This window comes from Pristiophorus japonicus, unplaced genomic scaffold (assembly GCF_044704955.1).
Source record: "Pristiophorus japonicus isolate sPriJap1 unplaced genomic scaffold, sPriJap1.hap1 HAP1_SCAFFOLD_910, whole genome shotgun sequence".
NCBI classification, from domain to species: domain Eukaryota; kingdom Metazoa; phylum Chordata; class Chondrichthyes; family Pristiophoridae; genus Pristiophorus; species Pristiophorus japonicus.
The window spans coordinates 64,119-84,353 of record NW_027254836.1 but is presented as its reverse complement, the minus strand read 5'-3'; the positions used below and the strand labels follow the sequence as shown (position 1 = coordinate 84,353).

At 52.8% G+C, this 20,235-nt stretch overlaps 1 protein-coding gene across 1 annotated transcript in view; it reads left to right on the top strand.

The window, feature by feature from the left end:
* The window catches only part of LOC139257827 (fibroblast growth factor 14-like), a 31,010-nt gene extending 11,033 nt beyond the window's left edge, over positions 1-19,977 (top strand). Inside the window, exons 3-4 of the mRNA XM_070874629.1 lie at positions 17,943-18,141; positions 19,844-19,977. Coding sequence (XP_070730730.1) covers positions 17,943-18,141; positions 19,844-19,977 — 333 coding nt within the window. The remainder of the gene's footprint in view (positions 1-17,942; positions 18,142-19,843) is intronic.
* The last annotated feature ends 258 nt before the right edge of the window (positions 19,978-20,235 follow it).

Genomic DNA, 20,235 nt, shown 5'->3' with positions numbered 1-20,235 from the left:
CGTGCTGTACCTGCCCTGGGAGTGTGTGATGGCACAGTGTAGAGGGAGCTATACTCTGTATCCAACCCCGTGCTGTACTTGCCCTGGGAGTGTTTGATGGGACAGTGTAGAGGGAGCTTTACTCTGTATCTAACCCCGTGCTGTACCTGCCCTGGGAGTGTTTGATGGGACAGTGCAGAGGGAGCTTTACTCTGTATCTAACCCCGTGATGTACCTGCCCTGGGAGTGTTTGATGGGACAGTGTAGAGGGAGCTTTACTCTGTATCTAACCCCGTGCTGTGCCTGCCCTGGGAATCTTTAATGGGACAGTGTCGAGAGAGCTTTACTCTGTATCTAACCCCGTGCTGTACCTGCCCTGGGAGTGTTTGATGGCACAGTGTAGAGGGAGCTTTACTCTGTATCTAACCCCGTGCTGGACCTGCCCTGGGATTGTGTGATGGGACAGTGTAGAGGGAGCTTTACTCTGTATCTAACCCCGTGCTGTACCTGCCCTGGGAGTGTTTGATGGGACAGTGTAGAGGGAGCTTTATTCTATATCTAACCCCGTGCTGTACCTGCCCTGGGAATTTTTAATGGGACAGTGTCGAGAGAGCTTTACTCTGTATCTAACCCCGTGCTGTACCTGCCCTGGGAGTGTTTGATGGCACAGTGTAGAGGGAGCTTTACTCTGTATCTAACCCCGTGCTGTACCTGCCCTGGGAGTGTGTGATGGGACAGTGTAGAGGGAGCTTTACTCTGTATCTAACCCCGTGCTGTACCTGCCCTGGGAGTGTTTGATGGGACAGTGTAGAGGGAGCTTCACTCTATATCTAACCCCGTGCTGTACCTGCCCTGGGAGCGTTTGATGGGACAGTGTAGAGGGAGCTTTATTCTGTATCTAACCCCGTGCTGTACCTGCCCTGGGAGTGTTTGATGGGACAGTGTAGAGGGAGCTTTACTCTGTATCTAACCCCGTGCTGTACCTGCCCTGGGAATGTTTGATGGGACAGTGTAGAGGGAGATTTACTCTGTATCTAACCCCGTGCTGTACCTGCCCTGGGAATTTTTAATGGGACAGTGTCGAGAGAGCTTTACTCTGTACCTAACCCCGTGCTGTACCTGCCCTGGGAGTGTTTGATGGCACAGTGTAGAGGGAGCTATACTCTGTATCTAACCCCGTGCTGTACTTGCCCTGGGAGTGTTTGATGGGACAGTGCAGAGGGAGCTTTACTCTGTATCTAACCCCGTGCTGTACCTGCCCTGGGAGTGTTTGATGGGACAGTGTAGAGGGAGCTTTACTCTGTATCTAACCCCGTGCTGTACCTGCCCTGGGAGTGTTTGATGGGACAGTGTAGAGGGAGCTTTACTCTGTATCTAACCCCGTGCTGTACCTGCCGTGGGAATTTTTAATGGGACAGTGTCGAGAGAGCTTTACTCTGTACCTAACCCCGTGCTGTACCTGCCCTGGGAGTGTTTGATGGCACAGTGTCGAGGGAGCTTTACTCTGTATCTAACCCCGTGCTGTACCTGCCCTGGGATTGTGTGATGGGACAGTGTAGAGGGAGCTTTACTCTGTATCTAACCCCGTGCTGTACCTGCCCTGGGAGTGTTTGATGGGACAGTGTAGAGGGAGCTTTACTCTATATCTAACCCCGTGCTGTACCTGCCCTGTGAATTTTTAATGGGGCAGTGTAGAGGGAGCTTTACTCTGTATCTAACCCCGTGCTGTACCTGCCCTGGGAGTGTTTGATGGGACAGTGTAGAGGGAGCTTTACTCTGTATCTAACCCCGTGCTGTACCTGCCCTGGGAGTGTTTGATGGGACAGTGTAGAGGGAGCTTTACTCTGTATCTAACCCCGTGCTGTACCTGCCCTGTGAATTATTAATGGGACAGTGTCGAGAGAGCTTTACTCTGTATCTAACCCCGTGCTGTACCTGCCGTGGGAGTGTTTGATAGCATAGTGTAGAGGGAGCTTTACTCTGTATCTAACCCCGTGCTGTACCTGCCCTGGGAGTGTTTGATGGGACAGTGTAGAGGGAGCTTTACTCTGTATCTAACCCCGTGCTGTACCTGCCCTGGGAGTGTTTGATGGGACATTGTAGAGGAAGCTTTACTCTGTATCTAACCCCGTGCTGTACCTGCCCTGGGAGTGTTTGATGGGACAGTGTAGAGGGAGTTATACTCTGTATCTAACCCCGTGCTGTACCTGCCCTGGGAGTGTGTGATGGCACAGTGTAGAGGGAGCTATACTCTGTATCTAACCCCGTGCTGTACTTGCCCTGGGAGTGTTTGATGGGACAGTGTAGAGGGAGCTTTACTCTGTATCTAACCCCGTGCTGTACCTGCCCTGGGAGTGTTTGATGGGACAGTGTAGAGGGAGCTTTACTCTGTATCTAACCCCGTGCTGTACCTGCCCTGGGAGTGTTTGATGGGACAGTGCAGAGGGAGCTTTACTCTGTATCTAACCCCGTGATGTACCTGCCCTGGGAGTGTTTGATGGGACAGTGTAGAGGGAGCTTTACTCTGTATCTAACCCCGTGCTGTACCTGCCCTGGGAATCTTTAATGGGACAGTGTCGAGAGAGCTTTACTCTGTATCTAACCCCGTGCTGTACCTGCCCTGGGAGTGTTTGATGGCACAGTGTAGAGGGAGCTTTACTCTGTATCTAACCCCGTGCTGTACCTGCCCTGGGATTGTGTGATGGGACAGTGTAGAGGGAGCTTTACTCTGTATCTAACCCCGTGCTGTACCTGCCCTGGGAGTGTTTGATGGGACAGTGTAGAGGGAGCTTTATTCTATATCTAACCCCGTGCTGTACCTGCCCTGGGAATTTTTAATAGGACAGTGTCGAGAGAGCTTTACTCTGTATCTAACCCCGTGCTGTACCTGCCCTGGGAGTGTTTGATGGCACAGTGTAGAGGGAGCTTTACTCTGTATCTAACCCCGTGCTGTACCTGCCCTGGGAGTGTGTGATGGGACAGTGTAGAGGGAGCTTTACTCTGTATCTAACCCCGTGCTGTACCTGCCCTGGGAGTGTTTGATGGGACAGTGTAGAGGGAGCTTCACTCGATATCTAACCCCGTGCTGTACCTGCCCTGGGAGTGTTTGATGGGACAGTGTAGAGGGAGCTTTACTCTGTATCTAACCCCGTGCTGTACCTGCCCTGGGAGTGTTTGATGGGACAGTGTAGAGGGAGCTTTACTCTGTATCTAACCCCGTGCTGTACCTGCCCTGGGAGTGTTTGATGGGACAGTGTAGAGGGAGCTTTACTCTGTATCTAACCCCGTGCTGTACCTGCCCTGGGAATTTTTAATGGGACAGTGTCGAGAGAGCTTTACTCTGTACCTAACCCCGTGCTGTACCTGCCCTGGGAGTGTGTGATGGCACAGTGTAGAGGGAGCTATACTCTGTATCTAACCCCGTGCTGTACTTGCCCTGGGAGTGTTTGATGGGACAGTGCAGAGGGAGCTTTACTCTGTATCTAACCCCGTGCTGTACCTGCCCTGGGAGTGTTTGATGGCACAGTGTAGAGGGAGCTTTACTCTGTATCTAACCCCGTGCTGTACCTGCCCTGGGATTGTGTGATGGGACAGTGTAGAGGGAGCTTTACTCTGTATCTAACCCCGTGCTGTACCTGCCCTGGGAGTGTTTGATGGGACAGTGTAGAGGGAGCTTTACTCTATATCTAACCCCGTGCTGTACCTGCCCTGGGAGTGTTTGATGGGACAGTGTAGAGGAAGCTTTACTCTGTATCTAATCCCGTGCTGTACCTGCCCTGGGAATGTTTGATGGGGCAGTGTAGAGGGAGCTTTACTCTGTATCTAACCTCGTGCTGTACCTGCCCTGGGAGTGTGTGATGGGACAGTGTAGAGGGAGCTTTACTCTGTATCTAACCCCGTGCTGTACCTGCCCTGGGAGTGTTTGATGGGGCAGTGTAGAGGGAGCTTTACTCTGTATCTAACCCCGTGCTGTACCTGCCCTGGGAGTGTTTGATGGGACAGTGTAGAGGGAGCTTTACTCTGTATCTAACCCCGTGCTGTACCTGCCCTGGGAGTGTTTGATGGGACAGTGTAGAGGGAGCTTTACTCTGTATCTAACCCCGTGCTGTACCTGCCCTGTGAATTTTTAATGGGACAGTGTCGAGAGAGCTTTACTCTGTATCTAACCCCGTGCTGTACCTGCCCTGGGAGTGTGTGATGGCACAGTGTAGAGGGAGCTATACTCTGTATCCAACCCCGTGCTGTACTTGCCCTGGGAGTGTTTGATGGGACAGTGTAGAGGGAGCTTTACTCTGTATCTAACCCCGTGCTGTACCTGCCCTGGGAGTGTTTGATGGGACAGTGCAGAGGGAGCTTTACTCTGTATCTAACCCCGTGATGTACCTGCCCTGGGAGTGTTTGATGGGACAGTGTAGAGGGAGCTTTACTCTGTATCTAACCCCGTGCTGTGCCTGCCCTGGGAATCTTTAATGGGACAGTGTCGAGAGAGCTTTACTCTGTATCTAACCCCGTGCTGTACCTGCCCTGGGAGTGTTTGATGGCACAGTGTAGAGGGAGCTTTACTCTGTATCTAACCCCGTGCTGGACCTGCCCTGGGATTGTGTGATGGGACAGTGTAGAGGGAGCTTTACTCTGTATCTAACCCCGTGCTGTACCTGCCCTGGGAGTGTTTGATGGGACAGTGTAGAGGGAGCTTTATTCTATATCTAACCCCGTGCTGTACCTGCCCTGGGAATTTTTAATGGGACAGTGTCGAGAGAGCTTTACTCTGTATCTAACCCCGTGCTGTACCTGCCCTGGGAGTGTTTGATGGCACAGTGTAGAGGGAGCTTTACTCTGTATCTAACCCCGTGCTGTACCTGCCCTGGGAGTGTGTGATGGGACAGTGTAGAGGGAGCTTTACTCTGTATCTAACCCCGTGCTGTACCTGCCCTGGGAGTGTTTGATGGGACAGTGTAGAGGGAGCTTCACTCTATATCTAACCCCGTGCTGTACCTGCCCTGGGAGCGTTTGATGGGACAGTGTAGAGGGAGCTTTATTCTGTATCTAACCCCGTGCTGTACCTGCCCTGGGAGTGTTTGATGGGACAGTGTAGAGGGAGCTTTACTCTGTATCTAACCCCGTGCTGTACCTGCCCTGGGAATGTTTGATGGGACAGTGTAGAGGGAGATTTACTCTGTATCTAACCCCGTGCTGTACCTGCCCTGGGAATTTTTAATGGGACAGTGTCGAGAGAGCTTTACTCTGTACCTAACCCCGTGCTGTACCTGCCCTGGGAGTGTTTGATGGCACAGTGTAGAGGGAGCTATACTCTGTATCTAACCCCGTGCTGTACTTGCCCTGGGAGTGTTTGATGGGACAGTGCAGAGGGAGCTTTACTCTGTATCTAACCCCGTGCTGTACCTGCCCTGGGAGTGTTTGATGGGACAGTGTAGAGGGAGCTTTACTCTGTATCTAACCCCGTGCTGTACCTGCCCTGGGAGTGTTTGATGGGACAGTGTAGAGGGAGCTTTACTCTGTATCTAACCCCGTGCTGTACCTGCCGTGGGAATTTTTAATGGGACAGTGTCGAGAGAGCTTTACTCTGTACCTAACCCCGTGCTGTACCTGCCCTGGGAGTGTTTGATGGCACAGTGTCGAGGGAGCTTTACTCTGTATCTAACCCCGTGCTGTACCTGCCCTGGGATTGTGTGATGGGACAGTGTAGAGGGAGCTTTACTCTGTATCTAACCCCGTGCTGTACCTGCCCTGGGAGTGTTTGATGGGACAGTGTAGAGGGAGCTTTACTCTATATCTAACCCCGTGCTGTACCTGCCCTGGGAGTGTTTGATGGGACAGTGTAGAGGAAGCTTTACTCTGTATCTAACCCCGTGCTGTACCTGCCCTGGGAATGTTTGATGGGGCAGTGTAGAGGGAGCTTTACTCTGTATCTAACCTCATGCTGTACCTGCCCTGGGAGTGTGTGATGGGACAGTGTAGAGGGAGCTTTACTCTGTATCTAACCCCGTGCTGTACCTGCCCTGGGAGTGTTTGATGGGGCAGTGTAGAGGGAGCTTTACTCTGTATCTAACCCCGTGCTGTACCTGCCCTGGGAGTGTTTGATGGGACAGTGTAGAGGGAGCTTTACTCTGTATCTAACCCCGTGCTGTACCTGCCCTGGGAGTGTTTGATGGCACAGTGTAGAGGGAGCTTTACTCTGTATCTAACCCCGTGCTGTACCTGCCCTGGGAGTGTTTGATGGGACAGTGTAGAGGAAGCTTTACTCTGTATCTAACCCCGTGCTGTACCTGCCCTGGGAGTGTTTGATGGGACAGTGTAGAGGGAGTTATACTCTGTATCTAACCCCGTGCTGTACCTGCCCTGGGAGTGTGTGATGGCACAGTGTAGAGGGAGCTATACTCTGTATCTAACCCCGTGCTGTACTTGCCCTGGGAGTGTTTGATGGGACAGTGTAGAGGGAGCTTTACTCTGTATCTAACCCCGTGCTGTACCTGCCCTGGGAGTGTTTGATGGGACAGTGTAGAGGGAGCTTTACTCTGTATCTAACCCCGTGCTGTACCTGCCCTGGAAGTGTTTGATGGGACAGTGCAGAGGGAGCTTTACTCTGTATCTAACCCCGTGATGTACCTGCCCTGGGAGTGTTTGATGGGACAGTGTAGAGGGAGCTTTACTCTGTATCTAACCCCGTGCTGTACCTGCCCTGGGAATCTTTAATGGGACAGTGTAGAGGGAGCTTTACTCTGTATCTAACCCCGTGCTGTACCTGCCCTGGGAGTGTTTGATGGCACAGTGTAGAGGGAGCTTTACTCTGTATCTAACCCCGTGCTGTACCTGCCCTGGGATTGTGTGATGGGACAGTGTAGAGGGAGCTTTACTCTGTATCTAACCCCGTGCTGTACCTGCCCTGGGAGTGTTTGATGGGACAGTGTAGAGGGAGCTTTACTCTATATCTAACCCCGTGCTGTACCTGCCCTGGGAATTTTTAATGGGACAGTGTCGAGAGAGCTTTACTCTGTATCTAACCCCGTGCTGTACCTGCCCTGGGAGTGTTTGATGGCACAGTGTAGAGGGAGCTTTACTCTGTATCTAACCCCGTGCTGTACCTGCCCTGGGAGTGTGTGATGGGACAGTGTAGAGGGAGCTTTACTCTGTATCTAACCCCGTGCTGTACCTGCCCTGGGAGTGTTTGATGGGACAGTGTAGAGGGAGCTTTACTCTATATCTAACCCCGTGCTGTACCTGCCCTGGGAGTGTTTGATGGGACAGTGTAGAGGGAGCTTTACTCTGTATCTAACCCCGTGCTGTACCTGCCCTGGGAGTGTTTGATGGGACAGTGTAGAGGGAGCTTTACTCTTTATCTAACCCCGTGCTGTACCTGCCCTGGGTGTGTTTGATGGGGCAGTGTAGAGGGAGCTTTACTCTGTATCTAACCCGTGCTGTACCTGCCCTGGGAGTGTTTCATGGGACAGGGTAGAGGGAGCTGTACTCTGTATCTAACCTCGTGCTGTGCCTGCCCTGGTAGTGTTTGATGGGACAGTGTAGAGGGAGCTTTACTCTGTATCTAACCCCGTGCTGTACCTGCCCTGGGAGTGTTTGATGGGACAGTGTAGAGGGAGCTTTACTCTGTATCTGACCCTGTGCTGTATCTGCCCTGGGAGCGTTTGATGGGACAGTGTCGAGGGAGCTTTACTCTGTATCTAACCCCGTGCTGTACCTGCCCTGGGAGTGTTTGATGGGACAGTGTAGAGGGAGCTTTACTCTGTATCTAACCCCGTGCTGTACCTGCCCTGGGAGTGTTTGATGGGACAGTGTAGAGGGAGCTTTACTCTGTATCTAACCCCGTGCTGTACCTGCCCTGGGAGTGTTTGATGGGACAGTGTAGAGGGAGCTTTACTCTGTAACTAACCCTGTGCTGTACCTGCCCTGGGAGTGTTTGATGCCGACACTGGAGCCTAGATTTTTGGCTGCTTTCGCCCCGGAGGGCCGTCAATGGTGGCAGTGAGCTCTTCCGGGCAGTTGGCCAGCATCACGCGTCCCACCGGGCTTTTCGGGGCCGGTTTCGGCCGGACGCGGAGCATTACCGCCCGGAAGAGGCGACCCAGACTGCAACGGCCCTGGGTTGCCATGCCATCGCAATTTTTGGCTGCCGCCCGAACCGTAGCGCCCGTACAGCGCCCCCTGCTGGGACCGCCTGTGAAAGCGGGCGGCCCGAGCTGTCGCGGCCACAGTGAGGTCAGTAATGTCGACCGCAGGTCAGTGTGCTCGGCTTTTATTTCATTTCTTGGGCGATTTATGTTGTGAGTTATTTATTGGGAATGTTTTGGGATTTTTTTTTCAGGTTTTTCACCCCCCACCCACCCTAGGCCTCTCACAGAGTTCCTTCGAGGCCAGCTGCTTAGCTCGGGATTTTCAGCCGCTCAGCTGGCCTTGCGCCCTGAGAGAGGTGTGTAACGCCACCTTTAGCACACCGCCCCACACTCAGGGCCCAGCTGACGAATTTTGCGGACTGAGGCGCAAACTGTTCCTGGGCGCAAATGTTACCGTCCTGCCTGCCATTACCGCCCGAAATGAGCAAAACCGACAATCCAGCAAGTGTCCATACTAACATAGAAACAGAGAAACATAGAAACATCGAAAATAGGTGCAGGAGTAGGCCATTCGACCCTTCGAGCCTGTACCACCATTCAATATGATCATGGCTGATCATTCACCTCAGTACCCCATTCCTGCTTTCTCCCCATACCCCTTGATCCCTTTAGCCGTAAGGGCCACATCTAACTCTCTTTTGAATGTATCCAACGAACTGGCCCCAACAACTCTCTGTGGTAGAGAATTCCACAGGTTCACAATTCTCTGAGTGAAGAAGTTTCTCCTCATCTCGGTCCTAAATGGCTTACCCCTTATCCTTAGACTGTGACCCCTGGTTCTGGACTTCCCCAACATTGGGAACATTCTTCCTGCATCTAACCTGTCCAATCCCGTCAGAATTTTAGACATTTCTGTCAGATTCCCCCTCATTCGTCTCAATTCCAGTGAGTATAAGCTTAGCCGATCCAGTCTTTCCTCATAGGTTAGTCCTGCCATCCCGGGAATCAGTCTGGTGAACCTTCGCTGCACTCCCTCAATAGCAAGAATGTCCTTCCTCAGATTAGGAGACCAAAACTACACACAAAACGCAAGGTGTAGTCTCACCAAGGCCCTTTACAACTGCAGCAAGACCTCCCTGTTCCTATACTCAAATCCTCTTGCTATGAAGGCCAGCATACCATTTGCTTTCTTTACTGCCTGCTGTACCTGCATGCCTACCTTCAATGACTGATGCACCATGACACCCAGGTCTCGTTGCACCTCCCCTTTTACTAATCTGTCACCATTCAGATAATAATCTCCTTCATGTTTTTGCCCCCAAAGTGGATAACCTCACATTTATCCACATTAAACTGCATCTGCCATGCATTTGCCCACTCACCTAACCTGTCCAAGTCACCCTGCAGCCTCTTAGCATCCTCCTCACAGCTCACACCGCCACCCAGCTTAGTGTCAGCTGCAAACCTGGAGATATTACATTCAATTCCTTCGACTAAATCATTAATGTATATTGTAAATAGCTGGGGTCCCAGCACTGAACCCTGCGGCACCCCACTGGTCACTGCCTCATGATTAAGACTTAAAGGATTATTACAAATAATTACATTGTTCAATAATATTACTTGGGTTTTTCTGCGATTGTTTCATCAATTGAAAGGTTGGGCAGGAAATGAACAGTCTCAATTTATTTATTCAGATCAAAATGTCGCTCAGCGATATATTGATAATTTAATTTGCACATTTGGTTTGTGTATATATTATATGTTCACGATGGAAACTATTGCTTTACCATCTCTCCCTTCGATCAGTATAAATTAAACCTCGCGGTGTGTGTGTGTGTGTGTGTGTGTGTGTGTATGGGGGGCAGTCTGGGCTCACACTGCACACCAGAAGGTTTCGACACTTGAGTGTGAGCCCGGTGTGCTGTCAGAAACACGCACCCCCCCCGCTACTGAGGGGCAAAGAGTTAAGCGGTTTGGGGCGGAGCGGTGGAACTGCCCTCATTCTGTCTCAGCCCGCAGGACAACTTCCTGACTGATGCCTTCGTCTCTCACCTGCAGCTCGCAGTCCCCGATGGGCCCTCAGAACTGGGTCAGGCACAGCAGGGAAAGCTGCGAATAAACGCGTGAGAGGAACCCGTCTCTCCTCCCACAGAGGCCGCTGGCTCAGCGAAGGCCTGCCGTCTCTCTCCCCCTGCTTCACGTTCTTATTTTCCTTCTGACAAGAAAAGCCTAGGGTTCCCGCCGAGAGATGCAGGGGTTGTCTTATGAGGAAAGGTTGAACAGGTTGGGCCTCCACTCATTGGAGTTTAGAAGGCAGAGAGGTGATCTTATTGAAAGGTATAAGATTCTGAGGGGGCTCGACAGGGTAGAGGCAGAGAGGATGTTTCCCCTCGTGGGGGGAATCTAGAACGAGGGGGCATAGTCTCAGAATAAGGGGTCGCCCATTTAAGATGGAGATGAGAAGGAATTTCTTCTCTCAGAGGGTCGTGAATCTTTGGAGTTCTCTGCCCCAGAGAGCTGTGGAGGCTGGGTCATTGAATATATTTAAGGCGGAGATAAAGAGATTTTTGAGCGATAGGGGAGTGAAGGGTTATGGGGAGTGGGCGGTGAAGTGGAGCTGAGTCCATGATCAGATCAGACCATGATCTTATTGAATGGCGGAGCAGGCTCGAGGGGCCGAATGGCCGACTCCTGCTCCCATTTCTTATGTTCTTATGGGAGCCACTGGCGTGGCTCAGATTCAACTTAAACCACGCTGTGCGATCACTCGCATCTCCCAGGTGTCCGCTTCTTTTTTTTTTCGGTCATGGGATGTGGGCGTCGCTGGCAAGGCCGGCATTTATTGCCCATCCCCTAATTGCCCCTCGAGAAGGTGGTGGTGAGCCGCCTTCTTGAACCGCTGCAGTCCGTGTGGTGAAGGTGCTCCCACAGTGCTGTTAGGGAGGGAGTTCCAGGATTGTGACCCAGAGACGATGAAGGAATGGCCGATATATTTCCAAGTCGGGATGGTGTGTGACTGGGAGGGGAACGTGGAGGTGGTGGTGTTCCCATGTGCCTGCTGCCCTTGTCCTTCTAGGAGGTAGAGGTGGCGGGTTTGGGAGGTGCTGCCGAAGAAGCCTTGGCGAGTTGCTGCAGTGCATCTTGTAGACGGTACACACTGCAGCCAGGGGGCGCCGGTGGTGGAGGGAGTGAGTGTTGAAGGTGGTGGGTAGCGTGCCCATCGAGCGGGCTGCTTTGTCCTGGATGGTGTCGAGCTTCTCGAGTGTTGTTGGAGCTGCACTCATCCAGGCAAGTGGAGAGTGTTCCCTCACACTCCTGACTTGTGCCTTGTAGATGGTGGAGGGGCTTTGGGGAGTCAGGAGGTGAGACACTGGCCGCAGAATACCCAGCCTCTGACACGCTCTTGTTGCCACAGTATTTATGTGGCTGGTCCAGTTAAGTTTCTGGTCAATGGTGACCCCCAGGATGTTGATGGTGGGAGATACGGCGATGGTAATGCTGTTGAATTTCGCTGACCTTTCAACCATTAAACACTCGCAGGCAGGGACACAAAACATACAAAGGCTAATGGAATGATGGCCATAACCAGAAGGGGGGCCTGAATACAAAGGGATGCTTCAGTTGTACAGAGACTTGCTCAGACCCCCATCTGGAGTAACTGCGTTCAGTTCTGCGCCCCGCATCACAAGAAGGATATATTCGCCTTCAATGGGAGCGAGCCATAGATTGCCCAGAATGACAGTGTCAGCTGTGGCTCACTGGGCAGCACACACGCCTCTGAGTCAGAAGGTTGTGGGTTCAAGTCCCACTCCAGAGACTTGAGCACATAAATCCAGGCTGACACTCCCAGTGCAGTACTGAGGGAGCGCCGCACTGTCGGAGGTGCGGTGCTGAGGGAGCGCCGCACTGTCGGAGGGGCAGTACTGAGGGAGCGCCGCACTGTCGGAGGGGCAGTACTGAGGGAGCGCCGCACTGTCGGAGGGGCAGTACTGAGGGAGCGCCGCACTGTCGGAGGGGCAGTACTGAGGGAGCGCCGCACTGTCGGAGGTGCGGTGCTGAGGGAGCGCCGCACTGTCGGAGGGGCAGTACTGAGGGAGCGCCGCACTGTCGGAGGGGCAGTGCTGAGGGAACGCCGCACTATCGGAGGGGCAGCGCTGAGGGAGCGCCGCACTGTCGGAGGGGCGGTACTGAGGGAGTGCCACACTGTCGGAGGGGCAGTACTGAGGGAGCGCCGCACTGTCGGAGGGGCGGTACTGAGGGAGTGCCACACTGTCGGAGGAGAGGTACTGAGGGAGCGCCGCACTGTCGGAGGGGCAGCGCTGAGGGAGCGCCGCACTGTCGGAGGGGCAGCGCTGAGGGAGCGCCGCACTGTCGGAGGGGCAGCGCTAATTGTCGGAGGGACAGTGCTGAGGGAGTGCCGCACTGTCGGAGGGGCAGTGCCAAGGGAGCGCCGCACTGTCGGAGGGGCAGTGCTGAGGGAGTGCCGCACTGTCGGAGGGGCACTGCTGAGGGAGCGCCGCACTGTCGGAGGTGCCATCTTTTGAATGAGACATTAAACTGAGATCTGCTCTCTCAGGTGGGTGTGAAAGACCCCAGTGTTATACAGTGACAGGGGAGTTCTCCACGGTGTCCTGGGACCAATATTTATCTCTCAACCAACATCACTAAAACAGATGATCTGCATCATTATCACATTGCTGTTTGTGGGAGCTTGCTGTGCGCATTTTGACTGGCGCGTTTCCCATATTGCAAGAGTGACTACACTCCAAAAAGTACTTCATTGGTTGTAAAGCGCTTTGAGATGACCAACAGAGCCTCCGACAGTGCAGCGCACCTTCAGTACTGCACTGGGACAGTCAGCCTGGATTATGGGCTCAAGTTTCTTGACTGGGTCTTGACCCCACGACCTCCTGACTCAGACAAGAAAACGCAACCTGCTGACATTGCTCCCTTTCATCTCCTTTGTGGCTGGGAAAACATAGTTTCACAGGCGACGAGGAGAGGAATATCGGGAGCTGTCATTTCAAATCCCAGCTACCACCACATCCCACGTATCACAAGCCAATAACGTATCTTGGAACTCTGATGCAGCAATGAGAGAACAGTGCTATGAACAGCCCATTACAAATCTCCAGGCAACGACATTCAAATGGGAAAAACAAGCCAGTAAGGGCAAATAGAGCCAGGGTACAGTACTGGGGGCTACAGGTGTGTCACTGTAAAACACTGGGGTACAGTACTGGGGGGTACAGGTCTGTCACTGTATAACACTGGGGTACAGTACTGGTGGGTACAGGTCTGTCACTGTATAACACTGGGGTACAGTACTGGGGGTACAGGTCTGTCACTGTGTAACACTGGGGTACAGTACTGGTGGGTACAGGTCTGTCACTGTATAACACTGGGGTACAGTACTGGTGGGTACAGGTCTTTCACTGTATAACACTGGAGTACAGTACTGGTGGTACAGGTCTGTCACTGTATAACACTGGGGTACAGTACTGGTGGGTACAGGTCTGTCACTGTATAACACTGGGGTACAGTACTGGTGGTACAGGTCTGTCACTATAACACTGGGGTACAGTACTGGGGGGTACAGGTCTGTCACTGTATAACACTGGGGTACAGGACTGGTGGGTACAGGTCTGTCACTGTATAACACTGGGGTACAGTACTGGTGGGTACAGGTCTGTCACTGTATAACACTGGGGTAAAGTACTGGTGGGTACGGGTCTGTCACTGTATAACACTGGGGTACAGTACTGGTGGGTACAGGTCTGTCACTGTATAACACTGGAGTACAGTACTGGTGATACAGGTCTGTCACTGTATAACACTGGGGTACAGTACTGATGGGTACAGGTCTGTCACTGTGTAACACTGGGGTACAGTACTGGTGGGTACAGGTCTGTCACTGTATAACACTGGGGTACAGTACTGGTGGTACAGGTCTGTCACTGTATAACACTGGGGTACAGTACTGGTGGTACAGGTCTGTCACTATAACACTGGGGTACAGTACTGGGGGGTACAGGTCTGTCACTGTATAACACTGCGGTACAGTACTGGTGGGTACAGGTCTGTCACTGTATAACACTGGGATACAGTACTGGTGGATACAGGTCTGTCACTGTATAACACTGGGGTACAGTACTGGTGGGTACAGGTCTGTCACTGTATAACACTGGGGTACAGTACTGGTGGGTACAGGTCTGTCACTGTATAACACTGGGGTACAGTACTGGTGGGTACAGGTCTGTCACTGTATAACACGGGTACAGTACTGGTGGGTACAGGTCTGCCACTGTATAACACTGGGGTACCGTACTGGTGGGTACAGGTCTGTCACTGTATAACACTGGGGTACAGTACTGGTAGGTACAGGTCTGTCACTGTATAACACTGGGGTACAGTACTGGTGGATACAGGTCTGTCACTGTATAACACTGCGGTACAGTACAGGTGGGTACAGGTCTGGCACTGTATAACACTGGGGTACAGTACTGGTGGGTACAGGTCTGTCACTGTATAACACTGGGGTACAGTACTGGTGGGTACGGGTCTGTCACTGTATAACACTGGGGTACAGTACTGGTGGGTACAGGTCTGTCACTGTATAACGCTGGGGTACAGTACTGGTGGGTACGGGTCTGTCACTGTATAACACTGGTGTACAGTACTGGTGGGTACAGGTCTGTCACTGTATAACACTGGGGTACAGTACTGGTGGGTACAGGTCTGTCACTGTATAACACTGGGGTACAGTACTGGTGGGTACGGTTCTGTCACTGTATAACACTGGGGTACAGTACTGGTGGGTACGGTTCTGTCACTGTATAACACTGGGGTACAGTACTGGTGGGTACAGGTCTGTCACTGTATAACACTGGGGTACAGTACTGGTGGGTACAGGCCTGTCACTGTATAACACTGGGGTATAGTACTGGTGGGTACAGGTCTGTCACTGTATAACACTGGGGTACAGTACTGGTGGGTACAGGCCTGTCACTATATAACACTGGGGTATAGTACTGGTGGGTACAGGTATGTCACTGTATAACACTGGGGTACAGCACAGGTGGGTACAGGTCTGTCACTGTATAACACTGGGGTACAGCACTGGTGGGTACAGGTCTGTCACTGTATAACACTGGGGTACAGTACTGGTGGGTACAGGTCTGTCACTGTATAACACTGGTGTACAGTACTGGTGGGTACAGGTCTGTCACTGTATAACACTGGTGTACAGTACTGGAGGGTACAGGTCTGTCACTATATAACACTGGGGTACAGTACTGGTGGGTACAGGTCTGTCACTGTATAACACTGGGGTACAGTACTGGTGGGTACGGTTCTGTCACTGTATAACACTGGGGTACAGTACTGGTGGGTACGGTTCTGTCACTGTATAACACTGGGGTACAGTACTGGTGGGTACAGGTCTGTCACTGTATAACACTGGGGTACAGTACTGGTGGGTACAGGCCTGTCACTATATAACACTGGGGTACAGTACTGGTGGGTACAGGTATGTCACTGTATAACACTGGGGTACAGTACAGGTGGGTACAGGTCTGTCACTGTATAACACTGGGGTACAGTACTGGTGGGTACAGGTTTGTCACTGTATAACACTGGGGTACAGTACTGGTGGGTACAGGCCTGTCACTGTATAACACTGGGGTATAGTACTGGTGGTTAAAGGTCTGTCACTGTATAACACTGGGGTACAGTACTGGTGGGTACAGGTCTGTCACTGTATAACACTGGGGTACTGTACTGGTGGGTACAGGCCTGTCACTATATAACACTGGGGTACAGTACTGGTGGATACAGGTCTATCACTGTATAACACTGGGGTATAGTACTGGGGGGTACAGGTCTGTCACTGTATAACACTGGGGTACAGTACTGGTGGGTACAGGTCTGTCGCTGTATAACACTGGGGTACAGTACTGGTGGGTACAGGTCTGTCGCTGTATAACACTGGGGTACAGTACTGGTGGGTACAGGTCTGTCACTGTATAACACTGGGGTACAGTACTGGTGGGTACAGGTCTGTCACTGTATAACACTGGGGTACAGTACTGGTGGGTACAGGTCTGTCACTGTATAACACTAGGGTACAGTACTGGTGGGTACAGGTCTGTCGCTGTATAACACTGGGGTACAGTACTGGTGGGTACAGGCCTGTCACTGTATAACACTGGGGTACAGTACTGGTGGGTACAGGTCTGTCACTGTATAACACTGGGGTACAGTACTGGTGGGTACAGGTCTGTCGCTGTATAACACTGGGGTACAGTACTGGTGGGTACAGGTCTGTCACTGTATAACACTGGGGTACAGTACTGGTGGGTACAGGTCTGTCACTGTATAACACTGGGGTACAGTACTGGTGGGTACAGGTCTGTCACTGTATAACACTAGGGTACAGTACTGGTGGGTACAGGTCTGTCGCTGTATAACACTGGGGTACAGTACTGGTGGGTACAGGCCTGTCACTGTATAACACTGGGGTACAGTACTGGTGGGTACAGGTCTGTCCCTGTATAACACTGGGGTACAGTACTGGTGGGTACAGGTCTGTCACTGTATAACACTGGGGTACAGTACTGGTGGTACAGGTCTGTCGCTGTATAACACTGGGGTACAGTACTGGTGGGTACAGGTCTGTCACTGTATAACACTGGGGTACGGTACTGGTGGTACAGGTCTGTCACTGTATAACACTGGGGTACAGTACTGGTGGGTACAGGTCTGTCGCTGTATAACACTGGGGTACAGTACTGGTGGGTACAGGTCTGTCACTGTATAACACTGGGGTACAGTACTGGTGGGTACAGGTCTGTCACTGTATAACACTGGGGTACAGTACTGGTGGGTACAGGTCTGTCACTGTATAACACTGCGGTACAGTACTGGTGGTACAGGTCTGTCACTGTATAACACTGGGGTACAGTACTGGTGGGTACAGGCCTGTCACTGTATAACACTGGTGTATAGTACTGGTGGGTACAGGTCTGTCGCTGTATAACACTGGGGTACAGTACTGGTGGGTACAGGTCTGTCACTGTATAACACTGGGGTACAGTACTGGTGGGTACAGGTCTGTCACTGTATAACACTGGGGTACAGTACTGGTGGGTACAGGTCTGTCGCTGTATAACACTGGGGTACAGTACTGGGGGGTACAGGTCTGTCACTGTATAACACTGGGGTACAGTACTGGTGGGTACAGGTCTGTCACTGTATAACACTGGGGTACAGTACTGGTGGGTACAGGTCTGTCACTGTATAACACTGGGGTACAGTACTGGTGGGTACAGGTCTGTCACAGTATAACACTGGGGTACAGTACTGGTGGGTACAGGTCTGTCACTGTATAACACTGGGGTACAGTACTGGTGGGTACAGGTCTGTCACAGTATAACACTGGGGTACAGTACTGGTGGGTACAGGTCTGTCACTGTATAACACTGGGGTACAGTACTGGTGGGTACAGGTCTGTCACAGTATAACACTGGGGTACAGTACTGGTGGGTACAGGCCTGTCACTGTATAACACTGGGGTACAGTACTGGTGGGTACAGGTCTGTCGCTGTATAACACTGGGGTACAGTACTGGTGGGTACAGGTCTGTCGCTGTATAACACTGGGGTACAGTACTGGTGGGTACAGGTCTGTCACTGTATAACACTGGGGTACAGTACTGGTGGGTACAGGTCTGTCACTGTATAACACTGGGGTACAGTACTGGGGGGTACAGGCCTGTCACTGTATAACACTGGTGTACAGTACTGGGGGGTACAGGCCTGTCACTGTATAACACTGGGGTCAGAAAGCATACTGAACCTGTTCTAAACTCCGCAGGAACATTTCACCCCGGAATGTAAGTTCAAGGAGTGTGTGTTTGAGAATTACTACGTGACCTACTCCTCAGTCGTGTACCGGCAGCGGGAATCTGGGAGGTCCTGGTACCTGGGCATCAATAAGGAAGGCCAGACCATGAAAGGCAACAGGGTGAAGAAGACAAAGCGAGCAGCGCATTTTCTACCCAAACTCATCGAAGGTAAAAAGAAAACGCGCTCGATTTGCACCTTCTCCGCATCCACCTTGATCCCGCCCTCTTGCAAAGGCCTTGGCTGTGATTGCAATTCAGTTCCATGGGTTCCCCATGAGGTATCCCAACCAAATGGTTGTAACCGTTTAAAAAATTCGTTCCTGGGATGTGGGCGTCGCTGGCAAGGCCGGCATTTATTGCCCATCCCTAATTGCTCCTTGAGAACTGGTAGTGAGCCACCATCTTGAACCGCTGCAGTCCTTGTGGTGAAAGTGCTCCCACAGTGCTGTTAGGAAAAATCCAAATCTTTCTTTTCTGTTACCTCTTTGACCAAGCTTTTAGTCTACTGCCCTAATATCTCCCAATGTGTCAAATTTTGACGGATAAAATTTTCACGGGTTGTCGGCATCGTTGACAAGACGAATTTAAATTCCCCAGCTACCCTGGTAGGATTTAAACGCACATCTCCGGATTGTTAGTGCAGACGTCTGCTTTACTAGAAAGAAAGGACTTGGATTTATATAGCGCCTTTCACAACCACTGGACGTCTCAAAGCGCTTTACAGCCAATGAAGTACTTTTGGAGTCACTGTTGTAATGTGGGAAACACAGCAGCCAATTTGCGCACAGCAAGATCCCACAAACAGCAATGTGATCATGACCCAGATAACCTGTTTTTGTTATGTTGATTAAGAGATAAATATTGGCCCCAGGACACCGGGGATAGCTCCCCTGCTCTTCTTCAAAATACCGCCCGTGGGATCTTTTACATCCACCTGAGAGGGCAGACCGGACCTCGGTTTAACGTCTCATCCGAAAGTGGCACCTCCGATAGTGCAGCACTCCCCCAGTACTGCCCATCCGACAGCGCAGCGCTCCCTCAGTACTGTCCCTCCAACAGTGCAGCACTCCCTCAGTACTGTCCCTCCAACAGTGCAGCACTCCCTCAGTACCGCCCCTCCGACACTCCCTCAGTAGTGCCTCTCCGACAGTGCGGCACTCCCTCAATACTGCCCCTCCGACAGTGCGGCGCTCCCTCAGTACTGCCCCTCCGACAGTGCGGCGCTCCCTCAGTACTGCCCCTCCGACAGTGCAGCGCTCCCTCAGTACTGCCCCTCCAACAGTACGGCGCTCCCTCAGTACTGCCCCTCCGACAGTGCAGCGCTCCCTCAGTACCGCCCCTCCGACAGTGCAGCGCTCCCTCAGTACTGCCCCTCCGACAGTGCGGCGCTCCCTCAGTACTACCCCTCCGACAGTGCGGCGCTCCCTCAGTACTGCCCCTCCGACAGTGCGGCGCTCCCTCAGTACTGCCCCTCCGACAGTGCGGCGCTCCCTCAGTACTACCCCTCCGACAGTACGGCGCTCCCTCAGTACTGCCCCTCCGACAGTGCGGCGCTCCCTCAGTACTGCCCCTCCGACAGTGCGGCGCTCCCTCAGCACTGCACTGGGAATGTCGGCCTGGATTTTTGTGCTCAAGTCCCTGGCGTGGGACTCGAACCCACAACCTTCTGACTCCGAGGCGAGAGAGAGAGAGAGTGCTGCCCACTGAGCCACGGCTGGCACTGTCCAGTGACATAACCACTGTGCTGCCGCGACTGCGGAGCGCCTCGTGTCGTTTTGCCACATTTAAAGTCGCTATGTCAATGCAAGTTCCCGCTGTTGGTGGTTGGCGTCTGACGATCCCGGTATCCCCGGACCATCTTGTCTTGCAGTCGCCCTGTACCGGGAACCCTCGCTGCACGAGCTGCTGGAGGAAGCTCCGGACGCCAAGAAGGCCGCTAAGCCGGAGGGCGGGGCCACGGCCATGAACGGCGGGAAGGGGGCACCCCGCAAGACGGAGACGTAGTCGGAAGACGGCGGCGGCGACAGCAACAAGAAGTGGGGGGGGGGGGGAGGGGAGGGGAGGGGAGGGGGCGGGGTGCCACGTAAGTTGGCGTGGCTTGCGGCGGTGGGGGAGTGGATGGGGGGGGGGGCGATTGTCCCGCGGTGCAGGGTGTGTGGGGGGGGGGGGGAACGTTCTGCGCGGAGTGGCGAATGCCTCGACGCAAACCGCCCCGCCCACGAGACGAGGGTCGCTATCGCCCATTGCACGCAACCAGAAGTA